General features: G+C 51.6%; 3 protein-coding genes across 6 annotated transcripts; 2 read left to right on the top strand and 1 right to left on the bottom strand.

Moving 5' to 3' along the window:
• The first annotated feature begins 7,484 nt into the window (after positions 1-7,484).
• Mxd3 (MAX dimerization protein 3) lies at positions 7,485-11,861 on the top strand. Of its 3 annotated transcripts, none has more exons than XM_076856605.1 (6): positions 7,485-7,630; positions 7,886-7,991; positions 8,650-8,679; positions 8,808-8,922; positions 11,074-11,246; positions 11,819-11,861. In XM_076856605.1, the coding sequence occupies exons 1-6, from the start codon at positions 7,561-7,563 to the stop codon at positions 11,859-11,861; spliced, it is 537 nt and encodes a 178-aa protein (XP_076712720.1). In that variant the 5' UTR covers positions 7,485-7,560. The 3 variants fall into 3 exon arrangements, with proteins under 3 accessions (XP_076712720.1, XP_076712718.1, XP_076712719.1); XM_076856603.2 differs by lacking the exon at positions 11,819-11,861 and adding an exon at positions 11,325-11,721 and having other exon boundaries at positions 11,074-11,248; XM_076856604.2 differs by lacking the exons at positions 8,650-8,679; positions 11,819-11,861 and adding an exon at positions 11,325-11,721 and having other exon boundaries at positions 11,074-11,248.
• Positions 11,862-12,060: 199 nt separating this feature from the next.
• Prelid1 (PRELI domain containing 1) lies at positions 12,061-15,644 on the bottom strand. Its single transcript, XM_076856599.1, has 5 exons — positions 15,354-15,644; positions 14,601-14,826; positions 13,035-13,148; positions 12,851-12,929; positions 12,061-12,599 (listed from the first exon to the last, which is right to left on the bottom strand). The coding sequence occupies exons 1-5, from the start codon at positions 15,443-15,445 to the stop codon at positions 12,448-12,450; spliced, it is 663 nt and encodes a 220-aa protein (XP_076712714.1). The 5' UTR covers positions 15,446-15,644; the 3' UTR covers positions 12,061-12,447.
• A 48-nt stretch (positions 15,645-15,692) lies between these two features.
• Rab24 (RAB24, member RAS oncogene family) lies at positions 15,693-17,917 on the top strand. 2 transcript variants are annotated; one of them, XM_076856602.1, is made up of 8 exons: positions 15,693-16,173; positions 16,257-16,325; positions 16,552-16,630; positions 16,734-16,801; positions 16,883-16,982; positions 17,202-17,248; positions 17,387-17,449; positions 17,563-17,917. In XM_076856602.1, the coding sequence occupies exons 1-7, from the start codon at positions 16,057-16,059 to the stop codon at positions 17,441-17,443; spliced, it is 537 nt and encodes a 178-aa protein (XP_076712717.1). In that variant the 5' UTR covers positions 15,693-16,056; the 3' UTR covers positions 17,444-17,449; positions 17,563-17,917. The 2 variants fall into 2 exon arrangements, with proteins under 2 accessions (XP_076712717.1, XP_076712715.1); XM_076856600.1 differs by having other exon boundaries at positions 17,202-17,252.
• Positions 17,918-18,682: the final 765 nt, after the last annotated feature.

Here is an 18,682-nt window from a genome sequence, read left to right as displayed (position 1 = left end):
TGGCCAACATGCAGCAGCACCAGGATTGGCCAGAAGGCAGGAGGGGGAAAGGGTGGGCGAGAGATTTTTCTGTGGTTTTCTCAGGAAGGAACCGGTGGGCCAGGGTGGGCAGGTTTAGGATTACCTAGTTTGAATAGTTTCAGTGGGCTGTGTGGGGTGGGGGTCCCCTAGTTTTCTGGTTTCTGGCCCTGGAGAGATCAGGGCAGGGAATAGAGTGGAAGGGCCCCAACAAAGTCCACGGTTAGAACTACAGGCCTTGGACTCCTTGCTTTGGATATGAACGGCAGGCCCTCAGGTGAGTCACTTCCTACCTGTAGGAACTGGACGACAGGCTGGGACAGGATGAACCTCGGATTCCTGGAGAGCCACGGCCTCCCCATGGCAGGGGAGTGTAGCTGTGCCATCCTCAGTCACTGAGGCAGAAGTTCGTAATGGATTTTATAAATGATACAACCTTCATGAGGCCCACCCAGCAGCGTGGACATCTTTCAGTGGCTCTTAAGAAATGGGATGTACAGAGCAGACGCTGAGGGGCTCAAAACTGAGGTTCAACACCAGCACTCCTGGAAGATAGGGGGGCTGGCGGGAGGCAGGATTAAAGGCCCCAAACACGTCTGCCTTGTTCTCCCCGTTTTGGAGGAATTAAAAAGCTTGGAGGCAAATTAAAAATTTTATATGCTCGGAAAAAGTTGACTTGAAGTCTCCTGGAGCACTGGTCCCATAATGTCATTAAGATAATGACCACTGCCGGGCATGGTGGTGCACACCTGTCATGATGGTGCATACCTGTCACCCCAGCGGCTCGGGAGGCTGAGGCAGGAAGATTGTGAGTTCAAAGCCAGCCTCAGCGACTTATGGAGGCCCTAAGCAATTTAGCATGGCCGTGTCTCTAAATAAAATACAAAAAGGGCTGGGCCTGTGGCTCAATGGTTAAGTGCCCCTGGATTCAATTCCATTACTAAAAATAATAATAATAATGACTACCCCTTCTGGAGACCCAAGGCCATATGGGCATGAGAAGATAAAATGATTAGGGACTACAGAAGAGACTTTTCTGGGATTCCTTATATTGGACTCCCATACCCAGTGATTCCATAACCTATCTGTGAAGTCCTAACGGGAGTGAGAGATCAGAGAATCCAGGAATGCAGCAGTTGATGGAATGGAAATTGGAAAGCCTGACAGACTATGTACAGTGGTTGCATGTTTTTTACCTGGAGGTATTCTGGAGACAGATGTGGGTTGGCCTGGGGAAATCTCCCCTAGCTAACCTGGTAAAATAAAAGGCATATAAATCTGCCTATCTGCCAACACTGTTTGAACACACTGGATGGGAGTCAGTAAGATTGCTCAAGCTCATGCAGGTCATTAATTTGCTTTTCAAGAACGCTGTGTGAGGCTGGCGATTAGATGAGCTCAGTGGCAGAGTGCCTGCCTGGCATGAAATAAACCCTGGATTTAATCCCCAGGAACTGCAAAAAAAAAACAAACAAAAGCTGGGCATAGTGGTGCACACCTTAATTCCAGTGGCTCAGGAGGTTGAGGCAGGAGGATTGCAAGTTAGAGGCCAGCATCAGCAACTTAGCCAGGCCCTAAGCAACTTAGTGAGACCCTGTCTCTAAATAAAATATTAAAAGGGTGGGGGATGGGCTGGGGCTGTAGCTCAGTGGTAGAGCACTTGCCTAGCACCTGGGAGGTATTGGGTTTGATCCTCAGCACCATATTAAAATAAATAAAGGTGTTATATCCATCTACAACCAAAAATATATTTAAAACAAAAGGGTTGTGGTGGTGCTGCTGGAGATGTAGCTCAGTGATACAGCACCCTGGGTTAAATCTCCAGTACAAAATGGGGAAAAGGAAAAAAAAAAGCCCTGTGTGGAGTACAGGTAAAAGCCTGTGAGTGTCACCTAGTGGCAATTTGTGGGATTTTTTTTAGACTAAAACATTGTCATTTTAGAGACAAAGTGATTTTAGAGACAAAGTGATTTTGAGATTGCCACTATGACTTAAAGAAATCTGAAAGACCCATTATGTCTCAGATGATGTTAGAAAATGCTCAGATGAAGGTGGCGCCTGCCTGGATGAGTCCATAATAAAATGGAAACAGTTTACACAGAAAGATGCCCAGGGAGAGCAAGGAGGCAGGCCTGAGGTCTTTTTCCCTGAGGCTGCCTTTGGAATCACCTGAGAAATTTCTGGATTCTGTGGCCATTTGGCCCACTTGGGAAGTGCCCTATGAACAACTTTTATTGAATAACAAGGAGCCTCTTGGCTCATGGATGGATGTTTCAGGGTGAGAGGACAGTTTTCTCTCTGGAAGGCTGCCACTCTCACTGAGGAAAGCAGAAATAAACCGACCTGGGAAGCATCACTGCATGCTGCTTGCCTCATGTTTGGGTTTCCACCAACTCAGGGCAGTGGGAAAAGGATCTATTTGGGGGATGCCTGAGTGGAGCACTGGCTCCATGGAAATCGCTATAGGAATCTGGGGGTACATCAAAGGAGGTCTTGCAGACGCCACAGAAGAACCACATTCCAGGATTGGAAGGTGTTCAGAACCAGGGAGTGGATGTTCCACGGAACTCACACAGGGCCCATTAAAGGAGCAGACACGGTGTGGGTGCTACAGCAATGCAGACGGGGACTGTGTCCAGGATGTTCTTCTTACACTCTCCGAAGCACAGCATGCCAGTAGGAACTGTGTCTGCAACAAGAGAGGCAGACTGCAGGTGGCTGTGGGCAGGCTCTGGGGGAAGACCCTGCGCACAGCTGGCAAGCCAGACCAATGCCTTGGCCCCAGAGGTTCTGGCAAGAATAGACAGTCCCTGTGCACCAGGCTTGGCTTACCCCTGGAAGATGCCAGTGTTAAGGGCCCAGAACGGAAGATACTGAACCGCCAGGTCAAGTTTCTTCAGACCCAGGAACATATTCTACAGCCCATGATGTCCAACCATGGGTGCAGAGGTATCCTCAAAATAACGGTTTGATGAAGAACTGGAATAGGTGATGGAAACACCTATTTTAGTCAAATAAGGGGAGCTGAAGCCCTGAAGGACTGGTTATGTGGCTTCATGAATGTGTGCTCACACTCAACACGAAGGGGCTCTGGAGGCTCCCTGATGGATTCCTCAGCTTTTCTGGAGGATCTAGGAAAGAAGGAATGGGAATAATGCTGGCATGATGATACTTTTTTTTTTCTTTTTCTTTTTCTGGCATATTGCCTCACCTTCTTTTGTCTTATCTGATTTAGGGGACAGGGGAACAGTGTTGCAACCGCAGGTGCCAGAAGTAATGATGATCCCTACGTATAAGAGTGCACACCTTTAACCCTTTATGTCAGAATCTCTGAGGGCCTGATAGTTGGGCCTTCACCCCATCTGCCAAAATTGGGTCAATAGTGAGTGCATGTGTTGGTTGCCTTGTGCTGAAGGCAACCTGCTAGCTATGTCCCTGGAGACTTTACCCTATTCAAACAGGATGGATTGAGAGGGAAGTACTTGCTAGATGAACATTACTACTAGCAACCTGGGCCAGACAGTGGCTGAACTAGTATCCCTTCCAAAGGTGGAAAAGTGTGGGTACAAATGAAGAGGAGGAATAGATGTTGAGGGTAAAGGAAATGGATTATACAATAAGGGAAATTCAGTATTACAATAATACCTTGAAAGATGCTTAGAGCAAGAGATGATGTTGTCTCATAGCTCTGACCAGATACTTGAGTGAATCCATGTGTTGGTAAGACCTCTCTTATTTTGGGGACATGAAACATATGAACAGAGGCCTGCAAGCCAGAGTGGCCTCACTTCAGGACACATTTTAGTTAGACAATATGATGATGGATTGGACTCACTTAATGACTGAGGGGACCCTGTAATGTGCCAGCACTTTTTGATTCTTATTTTTCAGGATACATCTACTGCCATACTGCAAGACGGTATAACACTGGCAGGTTATAACTCTGATATTGATAATTCAAAGTACTGGGAAATTGCGTTAGGGCCTCTTCTGTTTATTTTTATTTATTTTTTGTGATGCTGGGGATCAAACCCAGAGCCTCACACCTGCTAGGCACGCACTCTACCACTGAGCTGCATCCCAAGCCTTTCTTGTATTTTGAAACAGGGTCTTCTAAATCTCCCAGACTAGCCTTGAACTTAGGATGCTCCTGCCCCCGCCTCTGGGTAGATGGGAGGTACCGTGCCCAGCAATCACTATTGTTTAAGAGGATGTACAGAAATAGGAAGGCCTGGCACTTTCTAGAAGTGACTTTTAAGCTCAGTTGGCAGAGGCAGGGAGATGGGCAAGGGCATAGCCTGTCCCATGGCATGGCAGGAGAAGTAGTTCCGCCAGCTTGAACTTTGTCCTGAGGGTTATGGGAAGCCATTACTAGGCTTTCAACAGGGGCCTAGCCTGGGTAACTCCATGACTAAGAAATATTGCTGTTTGAGAAGAAGAGAGGATGAGTAATGTGGGAGAGACGGGGTTAGGCAGCTCAGGGAGAATGGGCAGGCCAGGCCCACAAGTTCCCTGTTCCCAAGCTACTCTCTGGAGGGACAGCAGGACAAGTCTCTGTATCCTGTTGGTAAGAGTGTGAGAGGATGGTAAAGGTGGAGCAGGCTGCCCTCTTCAGGGGGAACTGACTGGACCAAGAGCGGGGGGGGGGGGGGTCTCCTTCTTCCCTCCAGGCAATCCAGTAGTGTTGACTATGACAGGCAGGCAAGGCTGTGGGTGGGAAGACACAGGGCAGGGGACTTGAGTTTCCCACTGTTCTTGCTGCACTGCTGAGCGCCAGAGGTAGTACAGGATGCTGGGGATCTAGGACAGAGGTTCTAGGACTCCTGAGGGGCAGGAGCATAGGCCTCCTCTGTTGGTCCTGGGTCCAGAAGGCACTAGCTCTCTAGCATTTTCTCAAAGTGGACCAGAAGGGCATTGGAGGGCTTGCGGCAGGAGATCTGTTGATCCAAGCCCCATCCCTGCCCCTGTCATTCTCCCAGGAAGGTATTGCTCCTGGGTGCCCTAGACCCATATTCATGGGAGGCCTGAGGCTAGGCTGACCTCAGCTTGCATGCTGTTCCCTAACTTGACTCTTCCCCAGGGCTTCTAGGATGAAAGCTGAAACTCTTCAACATGTCCCTTTACAGCCCCTGCCTTGCTTCCCTTGCCTTTTTCTTTCCCTGAGTGTGCTGGGAACTTTCCTCTGAGAACCTCCTTGCCCCAGTTCTGCCCAGACTCCAAGTGGGGCCTCCTGGGTGCCAGATGTCTGACTAGAAGTTTTGTAACTGCACCGTGGAGATGATTTTTTTTTTGTTTTTATATTTTTAGTTGTAGATGGACACAGCACCTTTATTGTATGTATTAACTTTTATGTGATGCTAAGGATCAAACCCAGTGCCTCACACGTGCCAGGCAAGTGCTCTATCACTGAGCCCCAGCCCCAGCCCCAGGATGGTTTCTTTAGTGAAATAAAACTGGTAACTCATTCACAAGCCTTGTGACTGCTTTCTTCAGATATGACTGATTGCAGACACGGGTTTAAGGAACCCATCAACCCTCTCTGGGCACAATCAGCCTATCCAAGTGTTGGCCTGCGCCACATTCTTTGCTCTGTGTAGCCACACAGGCCTTGTCTCAGTCTGCCAACTGCCACATTCTTTTCAGCCTTTTGCACATGCTCTTCTGTCTGGTATTCTCTTTCATCTCTCCTGTATACAGATAACACCTATTCCTTCATTTCTCCAGGAAAACCTTCTCTAACCTCCTGGATTAGGTAAAAAGTGCTCCGTAGGCATGTCTCCAGCATTGTCTTTTCCTGAGAAGACCTGTTTAAGTTGGAACCCTGCCTTTATGAGTAAATTGGTCTCTCTTCCTGTCAAGCCTATGAACTCTACAAAAGCCCACTGTTGTGTTCGCCCAACCACTGTGCCACCCCAGGACAGTGTCTGGTGTCATTTAACTACTCAGCAAATATTTGAGAGTGAATGGACCATGGATGTGTAGATGGATGGTCCCAGGCAGCAGTTCTTGACTTGAGCAATTGGAGATTCCTGGTAGTGACTCTAGAGAACCTCCAAGAAACTGAGGCTTGACTCACAGGTGCCTGTGTTTACCTAGGGATATGTCTTTTTGGAGTAATTACCCTCCTCCTTTTCTGTTTGCTCATGCTTGACAGTAATGCCCCACCCTGTTTAGAGCTGCTCTCACCTTCCTGTCCCATAGGTATGGCTACACCCGAGCTGGTAGTGGCCTAAGAGGCATAGCAAAAACTCCAGAAGGTTAAAGTCACTTTCCAGAAGGGTTCATAAGCCCTGAGGATGCATATGCCTATATTCTCAGCCTATATTCCCAGATACTCAGGAGGCTGAGGCAGGAGAATGGCAAATTTGAGGTCAGCCTTGGCAATTTAGCAAGATCCAGGCGATGGATGGGGACATAGTTGACTGGTAGAGGGCTTGCCTATCACTTTCCAGACCACACCAAAGGGGTGGGGGACTGACTCTGAGAAAGGCAACCAGAGAGGAAGAAGTGGTCTTAGAAAGCGGTGGCTGCTTCATACTTGGCACTGTATAGGCATTGGCTCTGATCCTCCACAACCTCTGTTGCAGGGCCTTCGTGTCACACACAACTAAGTCAGCAGTGACAGGAGAGGAGCCCTATCCCGCCGATTCCAGAACTCAGGGTTCCCTAAAAAGCCAGACGGCATGTTTCCAGGATATAGCCTGGCTTGGGACGCTTTCATCCTCCAGACTTTTCGTGGCAACATAGCTTCCCTGCAGTCGAGGTGGGGGAACTGGGAGATTATTCCCATTCGACACGATAGGAAGCTGAGGCCCCACCGGGACCAGGGGGCCAGACCACAGGCAGGCGTAGGACCACTTAACCAAGCACAGGAGCCGGGTTCGCCCCGCCTCCGCCAGCGCCTGCGCATCGCCGCCTTGTTGCTGCTCAACCCCGCCCCATCGCCTGGGTTTTCAAATTTGAAACCTGCTTCTTTTCCCGCCCGATCGTGTAAACCAGCAGCGGGAGAGGGCGGGGCCACGCGACAGCCAATCGTGTCTCAGAAGGTGACGACAGCAAGCCTAGGCCAGAAACCAGCGAATGGACTAGCGGTTGCTGGCTGGCCCAGCCCCCGCGGCGCCCACGTGCAGCGCCAGAGCCCGGGCCTCCTGGGGAGCGATTGGCCCTGCAGCACCGTATTCTGTGTGAAGGCTCTCTGCCTGCATGGGGCTGGTAACGCCAAGGATCCGCGGGGTCGCTGAGATAAGAGAACAAGACGCAGGACACTGGCCCAGGAGTCCACCCAAGGACCAGGACTGGAGCCGGCGCTAACTCCAGCCCTGCGAGCGTCCCTGGCCACTTGTGGGCGGGCGGATTCGCAGAGGGGTGGGAGTTCTCCAAGGAGGCGGTCCCAATGACTGGGCGTTCCCAAGGGCGGGGCATCCCGGGGGCGGGGCCGAGCGCCTCTGTTTGTTGCCCTGTGTCAGTTACATTGTAACAAAAGTGGTGGGGCCGCCGCTCTGGCCAGCACCCTAGGCCCGCCCGCCATCAGCTGTCGCCGACATGGAACCTGTGGCTAGCAACATCCAGGTCCTGCTGCAGGCGGCTGAGTTCCTGGAGCGCCGTGAGAGAGGTGAGGAAGAACTCTGGGCCAGACTCCTGAAGGAGACCTCACTGACATGGGCCTGGACGACTTGGCATGCAACTTGAACGATGCACGGCAATTAGGGCAAAAATCCACCCTCAACTCAGAGGAGTTCGCGGGCGGTCGGGTAGGGAAGGGTTGGGGAGATGGTCTCGGCGCCAGAAGCCCTTCCTTGACCCTGATGTGCCAGGGGCCCCTTCCAGTCCTAGCTTGACACGGGCGGGCTCTGCCTCTTTCTGGCAGAGGCAGAGCATGGCTACGCGTCCCTGTGCCCGCATCGCAGTCCGGGCCCCATCCACAGGAGGAGGAAGCAACACCAGCAAGCTCCCGGAGCTCTGGACAGTGGGCGGTAAGGAGGGTGCAGGAGTCGGGGGTGGTGTAGGGAGGGTGGATGGGCACTGTCCTTCTTTGGTCTTTCCTCTGCTCATTTTCTCGTTTGCATCTTATAGATTAGGTACCCCGATCCGGGAAGCATTCAAAGCTCTCCTGCCATCTGTCCCCTCCCCATATACCTTTTTGTGAATTCAAGGACTACTTCAGGACCTTTGATGTGACAGGAACTGTGAACAAGACAGTTCTGGGTCCTGTTTCCACTCACACATCAAACCACTCTCTTCTCCACAGGCTTATTTCTTTACTGTTGTACTTCAACAGTCTGCATACACTGCTTCGTCCGGTTCGAATGCCTTTCCCTCCATTGCCCTGTGTGGGAAACTCTGTTTTGTGCTCAGTTCACCTGTCATCTCTGTCTAGGAAACCTTTCTTGCCAGGCTGGCAGGACAGCCTCATTTGGACAACCACCTGGCAGGCTTCTCACAGCATTTGTCTGTGTATCTCTGATTCCTCTCACCCCTACCTGGGGGCTCTGGTGCCCAAGACCAGACCAAGGTCCCCACAAGAGGGTTGACTGAGGCAGACATTTGTAGTAGATTTTTGAGTCACAGGGGGCCCTGGGCTAGTGGGCTGTAGTTGACAGCCCCTCACCTCATCCTCCCTGGCATTGACAGGTCTGTGCACAACGAGCTGGAGAAGCGTAGGTGAGTCCCACCCCAGCCCTGACAGCACCAGGTCCCAGGAACTACCTCTGTCTGGCCTTGCCTTCCCTGCTGTCCTTCTGGCTGGTGAGGTGGGGCTGGTACTGCCCTCCAGACCCCTTCCCCCACAGGAGGGCCCAGCTGAAGCGATGCCTGGAGCAGCTGAAGCAGCAGATGCCCCTGGGGACTGACTGTGCCCGATACACCACATTGAACCTGCTGCGTAGAGCCAGGATGCACATTCAGGTAAGTGGCGGGGGGCACCCTGTGTCCCCAGGTGTGACATGGGAGGCCTGAGTGGAACTAGGGAAAAGGGCCAAACATAGTCCAACTATGTGACTGGGGACAGTTCTCTGTGCTTTTAGTTTTCTAATCTATTAAATGGGAAAGAAAGCAAAAAATAGTTCAGAGGGTTGTTCTGAGGCTTCAGTGAATTCACCCTGTAAATGTTCATTGTTGTTACAGCTATTACTACTTAGATCCCAGCATGGAGACCTTGAGCGAGTCACTTGGCTTATGTCTGGACTTCTGCTTCCTCCTCTGATGGGGAGGGAATTGCTGTTGAAAAAATTTCTATGATAAATCATATGTAATGGTCCCTTAGATTGCAGAGGGTTGGTTTCCACTCTCCCCTGTTCCTATCTTTCAAGACCTGCTGTTCTAGGCTATCATCTATCCAAATGCCATCCTGTGAGGCATCTACTCCAGAATTCAGAAGGGAGAAGGGATTAAGGGAGCTAATCATTGGGCTTCCCAGGGCCCTTGCTACTGCCTGGGCTGAGCTGCCTGCCCCCTAGTGGACAGGAGTTAGTGTGCAGGTGCCAAGGCCCAAGCAGCCCCAGGGATGCCCATATTAGAAGCAGCCTTGGAAACAATAGAGGATTTTTCCTGTCCTAGCTCTTTTGACAGGTGAAGAGAAGGAGGCATAGCAAAGTTATGTGCTGAGGAAAGACAGATCCAGGCCCAGGCCCCCTCATTTGCATTCTTTCCTTCAACAGATATTTATTGAGCATCTGCTGTTCCAGGCCCTATTGTAGGCACTGGACACTCTGGCAGACAGATCCAAGTGCCATCCAGCAAATAAATCCCAGATATAAGAAGTATTCACACTGCCCCATAAGTGCCTCTTATCACCTTCACTGTGGCTGAGTAATACTCTGGTTGGCTAATGAGTCCCCGTTTACCACATGGTGCTTTCCTGGCCTAGTTTCTTGGTAGATGATATGTCCATGGGCAGATCCTGGGAATCATTCCATCCTTGAAGCCTCATCACCCCTCTTCTGGACTAATTTATGCAAACCTCTTCACTCCCTCTTTCCTATATGGCCTCTACCAGACTGTCTTTTTCTTTGCCTTAGAATGATCTTGGCCATACACAGATGTGCCAGGCCCATCTCCAGCTGAAAACCTTGACATGGATCCCAACAAACAAAGCCTCAGTTCCTTACTTATGATTCTCAAGGCCCTCTCCAACCCAAGCCTTATCATGACTGCTTTTTTGGACTGGTCTCTCCCCAATCCCCCAAAGAAAAAGCCACACTTTCCATGCTTGCCAGGCTCCTCTGCCATGGTGTTTCCCTACCCCCATCTTTGGGTAGCTCCTACTCATCCTTCTATACCCTGTCCCTTATTGGGTTTTTTGTTTTGTTTTTTTTTTTTTTAGTTGCCAATGGGTTTTTCACTTTGTTTATTCATATGTGGTGCTGAGGATCGAACCCAGGGCCTCACACATGCTAGGCAAGTGCTCTACCACTGAGCCATAGCCCCAGTCCATTTCCCCTTATTGTTAAATGACTAAATCCAGTCCTCTGCCCACTGAGGATTGGGCCCTTGGGACTTCCAGATTCTGAACATTAGGGCTGACAAAACTCATGTAGGGATGAGGGGAGGAGGTTAATGCTGGAGCCTTAGGGCCCCAGGAGGATCCTGACCAGGAATTACAAACTGATAGCATTTGTTTAGTCTGAAGTTTTCTCACAATTTAAATTAGTTGGCAACATTTCAAAGGGCATTTGACATGAAAAATCTGGCTTTCCAGCTTCTCTTAAAGAAATGGGGAGATCTGGCAGTGCTGGGCCTGTTGCCATGTGGCAGCAATGGGCTGGAACCTGGAGGTGGCTGCCTCCTCGAGTGAATGTGCGCTTGCCAGCCCACAAGTGTGTTTGGGATTAGCGTCTCCCACGCCATGCCCATCTAGACCAGAGCACAGATGGGTGACACACAGGAGAGAGCTGCTTTCTGAGGACATTCAACAACCCTCTGGGGCCCAGGTTTATGTGCCTGCCTGTTTGGAGTAGGGAGAGGTACATGTGGCTGTAGCCCACTGCCAAGTGGCACATGGGCAAAGTTCACGTTTTGGGATGCTGACCCCAGCCCCTGCTCCTACCATCTCTACAGAAGCTAGAGGAACAGGAGCTGAGGGCTCGGCGGCTCAAGGAGAAGCTGCGCAGCAAACAGCGGAGCCTGCAGAGGCAGCTGGAGCAGCTCCGGGGGCTGCCAGTAGGTGAGAGGTTGCGAGCGGATAGCCTGGACTCTTCAGGCCTCTCTTCTGAGCGCTCGGACTCCGACCAAGGTGAGTGGCTTGAAGCCTAGGGGCCCTGGGCAGTGTGGGTGGGCCAGGGCTTTTGACTGGAACCCTCCTTGTGCAGAGGAGCTGGAGGTGGATGTGGAGAGCCTGGTGTTTGGGGGTGAGGCCGAGCTGCTGCGGGGCTTCAGCACAGGCCAGGAGCACAGCTACTCGCACAGCACCTGTGACTGGCTATGATGCTCACTACTCTGAATGCCTTCTACTCACACTGGGCTGAGCCCACCAGGCACCCCAGATGGCTATTCAGAGGCATCAGTTGGAATGGACTAAAAGGACCCTCGTGTGGGAACAGGTACTCCCCGTAACCTGCTACTGGCTGCCAGGCAGTCCCCACCGGTTGGGAGGAGGCACCCAGACCACCCCAGAGCTCTGCAGGGCAGGCAGCTTGGGCCTGGGCTGCCTTTCCAGGCGTTTTTGTAGCACTTGGCTCTGCTGCTCCAGCAGGGGCAGGAAGCCTCTTGGACCCTCTTATTCCTGAATAAGGCCTCTGGCCTTTGCCCTACATATACTGTACAGTATTTTCATTAAAAGTATCTTTCATAATTTCCCGTCCATGGTCTTGCCTGATAAAAATGGAGGAAGTCACAACCACAACTAGAAAAGAGGAAATAAGATCAGCAGCTGCCACCACCATCCTGAGTGGTGCACTTGATCCTCACAACCTGGAGGCTGTCCTGTCTGGGCTTTAAGGGTGGTAGGACTGAGGCCTGGTGGTGTGACTTGCCTGAGTTCCAAAGCCAGGAAACAGTGGAGTCAAGATCCATACTAAAGCTTTCTGACTCCAGAGCTGGGGCTGATTGAATTCAACATATATTTATTGAGTGCCTATTATGTGCTAGATATTTTTCCAGGTATTTGGGACACATCAGAACAAAACAAAGAGCCCTGCCCTCTTGGAGCTTACAGTCTATTGTTTATCAACAACCCTCCTGCATACTGCCTATGACCTTGAGCAAGTCCCTCATACCTCTGCCTGTCATCAGCTGCCCAATGGGAAGATAAGCAGGCTGGGCTCGGATATGTGCCTGGTACTGCAGATGCTGAACAGGACACCCGCCCCAACCCACCACCCAGACAGCAGAGAGGGCTAGAAGTTGATTTTTAATAATCAAGTACAATGAAAGGGTGCGGAGGGAGCCCACAGCCGGCTGGTGGGCTGTGGCAGTGGCAGGGGCCCAGCCTGGCTACACAAACTGCTGCTGCTGCTGCTGCTGCTGCTTGGTGGCAGCCTTGCTGGCAAGGTCCTTGGCTTTCTCTGTAGCTGCCAGTGCTGTCTCCTTTGCCTTCTCCTTGGCTTCCTTGGCTGTCTCAACAAGTGTTTTGGAAGGGGCCTCACCTAGAATAAAGGGCAGGAGGCTAGCTTCATATGGTGCTGAGAGGCCCCACCTAATTACATTCCCCAGCCATGCCAGTTGCCTAGTAGAGGCCTGATCCCTTTGGAAAGGTGACATTTGCTACCTTGTATAGATTAAGTCCCAGGCTCAGAGCAGGGTAATGACTGGTCCAGGGTCTATGAAAGTCAGGCTGAGCTAGGATCTGACCGAGCCTCTCCTGATGAGCCCCCCGAACAGCACCCAGAATTCTCACCTTGCAACTTGGCCAAGATGTATTCAAAACCCTTCATAGTCTTGGTCACATTGCTTTTGAACCGGGCGAGACCAAATTCCTGGCAAAAGATTGAGGTGGGAAGGACTGGTAACTGCCCACTAACTTCTGCCCAGCCTCCATGCCAACAGCCTCAGGCCCTAAAAAACCCCACAACATTGCTTACCTGGACAGCTCTAGAGACACCAAATAAACTAGAGGAGACCCAGGCTTCCCGGCGGATTTCGGTCCAGCCACTGTTGTCAGAGTTCACACGGTAAACACATCGTTCCTCCACCACCTGTGTGGAAAGGTAGACCACTCACATTGCAAGGACATCTTTTGCTTTACCAACCTACACACAGACTTGATCCCCCACTTCTTTGTTATATTATTGCCCAGGTCGGCCCTGAACTCTTGGGCTCCAGTGATCCTCCCACTTTGGCCTCTTGAATAGCTGGAACTAAAAGCATGTGCCACCACACTTAGCTGAAGCCCTGCCTCTTTTCACAAAAAGAAGCCATGAAATGAAAATCCATTCCTTCCTGTTATTGCATCCCCAACACCATTTTACCCTGTAAACCCCTTTCCTGACCCTTAAGAACACTAGAAGGCATGAGGTCTCTTGGGAGCAGCAGAGGGCTTTCTATCCTGGGACCCTGGACTATTTGGGGCCTTTATATCTAGGTACATGTGGTGTTTTTCACTCAAATTTCCACCCACTGCAGTTCTTGAGCTTTCTGACAGACCAAATACAAATAGATGTCTGACAGTCATCACAGCTTTCATTAACAGAAAGGAGAAAGTGGATTGCTACTTCCGGAATAATACTTAATGACACTTTTCATGAATGGATTGCTGTTTTTGCTGTTTTGGTCATTATCAAGTAGTACCCTCATGCACTCATGTGAGATGACTTGCACTGGGCAGAGGAAGGTAGTCACTCACTTTGTGACACTGTAGGACACGTCCCTTCTCTGAACCTTTCATCTTGGCATAAATGAGTAATATGTACCTCTCAAGGGTATCATGAAAGTAAGCTGAGAAGAATAATTTTCTGAAAGTTTGCAGAGTATTCACATGTGAAAAGGTGCAGTGGAATGGTTCCTTTAACCATAACTATGGATTTTCAAGCTTTTATTTATTTATTTTATTTTTTGTAATTGTATGGACAGAATGCCTTTATTTTATAATAAATTTTTATGTGGTGCTGAGGCTTGAATCCAGTGCCTCACGTATGCTAGGCAAGCGCTCTGCCACTGAGCTACAGTCCCAGCCCCGGTTTTCAAGCTTTTAAAGAGGTATGTGGAACTCCACTGCCCCAAATCTCAGGCAGAGATCCCTTTATGAGAGATAAATGTGGAATGTCTCCAGTCAAAGCGAGGTAAAGGGCTTAGAATGTAAACTGCTGAAGCACATCCAGGGCACCTTTGGGCTTAATGGACTCCTATGTGAAAACTGCTACCTTCCTCCCTCAGCATCACTTCTGTGGGCCCAACCGGAGTGTGTCACACATGACATAAATGTTTGTGTTTAGTACCTACAACAACTCTGTAAAATGAGCACTTCCCTCCCCCATGAACGAGTCAAAGGACAGGTCCAGAGAGGCTGACCAGCTGAAATAAAGAGATAATCTGAGGTTGTACCCTGTTGCCATTGCTCCACAGTAACCCAATCATCCCCCAGTCTCTCACGACTCTAGCCATGTACCTGAGGAGCAGTCTACTTTTGTGGGGATCAAGAGCAGTCTCACCATCAGCCGGGCATGGTTGATGTTCCAGGTGAAGGTGGTCATGGTCTGATTCTGTGGGTCCACAACAGAGTCCTCCAGGATGTACACCGAGTGAGCAACATTGGCAGGAAACAGTCGCTCTGCCCAGCGGGGCATCCTGTTGGTCTTGGTAAGGAGTCTCCGGGACAGGAGCTTCTGGTCAGGGGTCACCTCCCGGTGTACTATGTCTTCCGTTAAGACATGTTTGCTGCAGGTGTCAGTGAACGGGAACCCTTAGAAAACTGCCCCTCCCAACAGACCATCTATTGGGGTTCCTGTTGGGAGCCTCTCTCCTTATCTTCCTGCAATCTTGCAGAGTGATTTGTGCTGTAATTCAGAACTAAAAGTACCTTGAACCTATCCCAGGGCAAATTCCAACTCCCGCCTCCTCCCTGAGGTGAATTCCTGGGCCTTGCAATGGGGGTGGCTTCAGGTCTGGCAAATGCCCGGATTTCCAACCCAAGTTCTCTCCCAACTACTGTGCCGCCGCCTGTTCCTAGCCTTAGCACCTTAAGAAAGAACCTCAGACTACAGCCTCAAATAAATCATCACCCAGAACCAGCCTCCTTCCAGGATCTGCAGGCGCGGCCTGGCCGCTTCCCGGATAAGGTCTCCTCCGTACCCTAAGGACCGCCACGGTTCCGCAGATCCCTCATGTCAAGACTCGGGCTGCCCACACTTCGATCTCCAAATAGCAAGGCGAGAAGGAGGTCTGCTTTTCCCTGGCTCACGTACCTATAGGGATTCGGGTACCGCTGCCAGAAGGCAGCGAACACTTGGTCCCAGGAACTTCGGAGCACGCTCTGGCCCAGGAAATACTTCACCATCGTCCCGGCCGGGGCGGGCTCAGCACCCGCGCAGCATCAGGGGTGCAGAGCCCGGGGGGCACGCGGAGGCCGGGCCGGGGCTCGGCGCACGCCCGCCAGGCTCGCAAGTCAGTCACCACTGCGCCGCACCCAAATCGCTGCTACTGCCGCCATGAGGGATTGTACAGCCGCGCACCACTTCCGGCGCCGCTGCTCAGTCTCGCTGCTTCCGGTACGTGCCACGTGACCTGGCGACCCCGCCCCCTCCCGCCCCTCCCGCGGGAGACGCGGTGCTGCGGATTGGAACAGGGTTGTGGGAGACCCCAAGTTCGGCTGTGAATCTGGGCGGAATCGAAGCCTGGGCAGCAGTGCCGCTCGGGCAGGCGAGCGAGCAAGCGAGGAGGGCTAAGGAGTGAAGAGCGAGAGCTGCACCACGGCGTGCGGCGCCGTGGAGGGCGCTGCCCGCGCGCTCCCAGGCCGCCACGGCTCTGGGGTGTCTTGGAGGAACACTCGGCGCCCGGGGCCGGTTTGGCCGGGCCATTCACGGGCGCTGTCGAGGTGCGAGGCGCTTGGGGTCGGGGTCTGAGGCTGGGCAGAGCGGACCCTTACGTGGGTGAGGCTGCCAGGGGAGCATGAGCGGGCAGCGCGTGGACGTCAAGGTGGTGATGTTGGGCAAGGAGTACGTGGGCAAGACAAGCTTGGTGGAACGATACGTGCACGACCGCTTCCTGGTGGGGCCCTATCAGAACGTGAGTGCAACCCTCCCAGCCCGGCACGAGTAGGAGGCAGCCAGCCTGCACCTGCGGCCCTGATCTCTTCCCCTTAATTGCAGACTATCGGGGCTGCATTCGTGGCCAAAGTGATGTCGGTTGGAGACCGGACGGTGACTTTGGGTATTTGGGTAAGTCCTGTGGATATCTGCTATTGGGGAAAACCACTGCTGAGGCGGCCTGGGTCCTGATCTATCTGGCTAGCTGGAGGCCTCATAGAGGCCATTTCTTTTCTTCAGACCCCAATTTCCTCACCAAGAAAATGGGGATCTGGAGGACACAGACTTAGTTTTCAATCTTGTGAAGTAGCCCAGTTAAGTAACTCCGGCCAGGGCTGGGCCTTCCTCTGCCTTTCAGGACACAGCAGGCTCTGAGCGCTATGAGGCCATGAGCAGAATCTACTATCGCGGGGCTAAGGCTGCCATCGTCTGCTACGGTATGGGGGTTCTGGGCTCTTCTTTATGCAAGGGTTGGATGACAAGCTGGCCTCAGAACATCCCTTGATCCGTGCTTGTGTTTCCTGCATGCTCCATACCAAGACCTCACTGACAGCAGCAGTTTTGAAAGAGCAAAGTTCTGGGTGAAAGAGCTGCGCAGCCTAGAGGAGGTATGTGGCCAGACCTCAGCAAAAGGCCAGGGGCTGAGACTCTGTCCGTGGGAGTGATCCTGGTTTTGTCTTCTGCTCCAGGGCTGTCAAATCTACCTGTGTGGCACCAAGAGTGACCTGCTGGAGGAAGACCGGCGCCGCCGCCGTGTGGACTTCCATGATGTCCAGGACTATGCAGACAGTAGCTGCTCCTCAGCCCTTGGGATCGGGGTGGGGGTGGGGGGCTGTTTTTGTGGGTTATAGGGAACAGGGATTTGTCTGCCTTAGCAAGGTGCAGTAGGAGGGCTTTTTGCCTTCCTCGAACCTGTGGAGTCTAGGAGACACCATGAACTGCTAGCCTTCTCCTTGTTTATGTTGACCTAATTCTCAGGTGCCAACCCTTAGTCATTTCTCTTTGCAGATATCAAAGCCCAGCTCTTTGAAACATCCAGCAAGACAGGTCAGAGTGTGGGTGAGTGCTGTCCTGGGGCCTCAAGAATAGGATGGTTTACCAGAGGAAGCAGAATAGAACCCAGAGGGCTGGGTCACTGGGAGATCCCAGGGATGCTGGCATCAGGCCCTCACCAATCATCATTTTCCTGCCAGACGAGCTCTTCCAGAAAGTGGCAGAGGATTACGTCAGTGTGGCAGCCTTCCAGGTGATGACAGGTGTGTGCTTTCCCAGCCTTTATGGAGACTTCCTCTAGGCCTCTATCCCTCTTCTTGAGTTGCGGGATCCCCCCACCAGAATGGTGCTGAAATGCCACCTCTCTCTTTGGCAGAGGACAAGGGCGTGGATCTGGGCCAGAAGGCAAATCCCTACTTCTACAGCTGTTGTCATCATTGAGTCACCACTCACCTGGCCTGGGGGAATAAAAGGAATTCCCTAGAGGCCCTAGACCCAGCTCTTGTAAGGGCTTGGGTGGTCCAATGTCTTAGCTACCCTTGGTCCCCACGGCAGCAGAGGTGGCACCTGCCTGTGCTGGCCCATGGAATGGAGGCAGCATTGGGCTGACTGTGGGCATAAGAGGGCTAAGGGCTGATTTGGATCCCAGACTTCTGCCCTGGACAGCACTTGTGTCTACAGATATATTTTAAGTGGCTTCTGATCTGTAAATAAAATCAATGCACTGTGAATCACACTCAGCCCTTTTCCCTGCTGTGTGGACTGGGTGTCAAGACACCTAGTTCCTTCTGGTGCCACCTGGCTGGCCTCACTTCCTGTTAAGGCTCCTCCAAATTCTTATTTTCCTTGAGAAACCAAGTAACTTTTGCCCAGGGTTTTCACTGAGCTATTGGAGCTCCCTTTACCCTCTTTTGTACTGGGGACTGAACTCAGGGCTTTGTGCATGGTAGGCAAGGGCTCTACCAATAAGCTGTGTCCCCTGCTCTTTCCTTTTGTTGGGGCAAACAAGGTTAGAGGCAGGGGATGGGTCATGCAAACTCACAGTTCTTTCTGGGTGCCAAGAGGAACAAAGATAGCACTTAAGTTGTGTCCAGAGAGAGAAGGGTCAGGCACTCTTACCTCAAGATAGAGGCTACCTCTACTGCATCTGTCACGTCTGGGTGTGTGGGTTAGGCCTATGACTCAGATCCTGGGTTTCCCAATGACACCCTACAGTGAGATTTACTGGTAGGAAAAATAATGGTCTGAAAGACAGAAAGGTTTTATGGATCCAGATTCAGATCCAATTCAGCTGCTAGTGCAGAAAAGCAACTTAATTCTTCAGTTTGAGTTTTTCATCTGTAAAATGAAATGACTGCTACCTCAACAGTGTGACAATCCTAAGTGAGGAGTATTCTAGTACTGAATGTTTCCCAATTTTTTCCCTGAAGGTTTTAGTGGAAGAACAGAGAATTTAGGGCTAGGGAAGGAGAGGCAAACTCCCAAAGGTTCCCAAA

Source organism: Callospermophilus lateralis, chromosome 5 (assembly GCF_048772815.1).
Source record: "Callospermophilus lateralis isolate mCalLat2 chromosome 5, mCalLat2.hap1, whole genome shotgun sequence".
Classification (NCBI taxonomy): Eukaryota; Metazoa; Chordata; class Mammalia; order Rodentia; family Sciuridae; genus Callospermophilus; species Callospermophilus lateralis.
The sequence above is the reverse complement of the archived record's forward strand: the minus strand, read 5'-3'. Positions and strand labels throughout refer to the sequence as shown.

Coding starts and splice junctions, on each gene's coding strand:
- Rab24 (XM_076856600.1), top strand. CDS start 16,057: ATGAGCGGGCAGCGCGTGGACGTCAAGGTGGTGATGTTGGGCAAGGAG. Junction 16,631..16,733: donor GGCTGCCATCGTCTGCTACG/GTATGGGGGTTC, acceptor CTCCATACCAAG/ACCTCACTGACAGCAGCAGT. Junction 17,450..17,562: donor AGCCTTCCAGGTGATGACAG/GTGTGTGCTTTC, acceptor TCTCTTTGGCAG/AGGACAAGGGCGTGGATCTG.
- Prelid1 (XM_076856599.1), bottom strand. CDS start 15,445: ATGGTGAAGTATTTCCTGGGCCAGAGCGTGCTCCGAAGTTCCTGGGAC. Junction 14,827..15,353: donor CGGTACCCGAATCCCTATAG/GTACGTGAGCCA, acceptor TGACACCTGCAG/CAAACATGTCTTAACGGAAG. Junction 13,149..14,600: donor TCAACCATGCCCGGCTGATG/GTGAGACTGCTC, acceptor CTTTCCACACAG/GTGGTGGAGGAACGATGTGT.
- Mxd3 (XM_076856603.2), top strand. CDS start 7,561: ATGGAACCTGTGGCTAGCAACATCCAGGTCCTGCTGCAGGCGGCTGAG. Junction 7,992..8,649: donor GGAGCTCTGGACAGTGGGCG/GTAAGGAGGGTG, acceptor TGGCATTGACAG/GTCTGTGCACAACGAGCTGG. Junction 11,249..11,324: donor GCGCTCGGACTCCGACCAAG/GTGAGTGGCTTG, acceptor CTCCTTGTGCAG/AGGAGCTGGAGGTGGATGTG.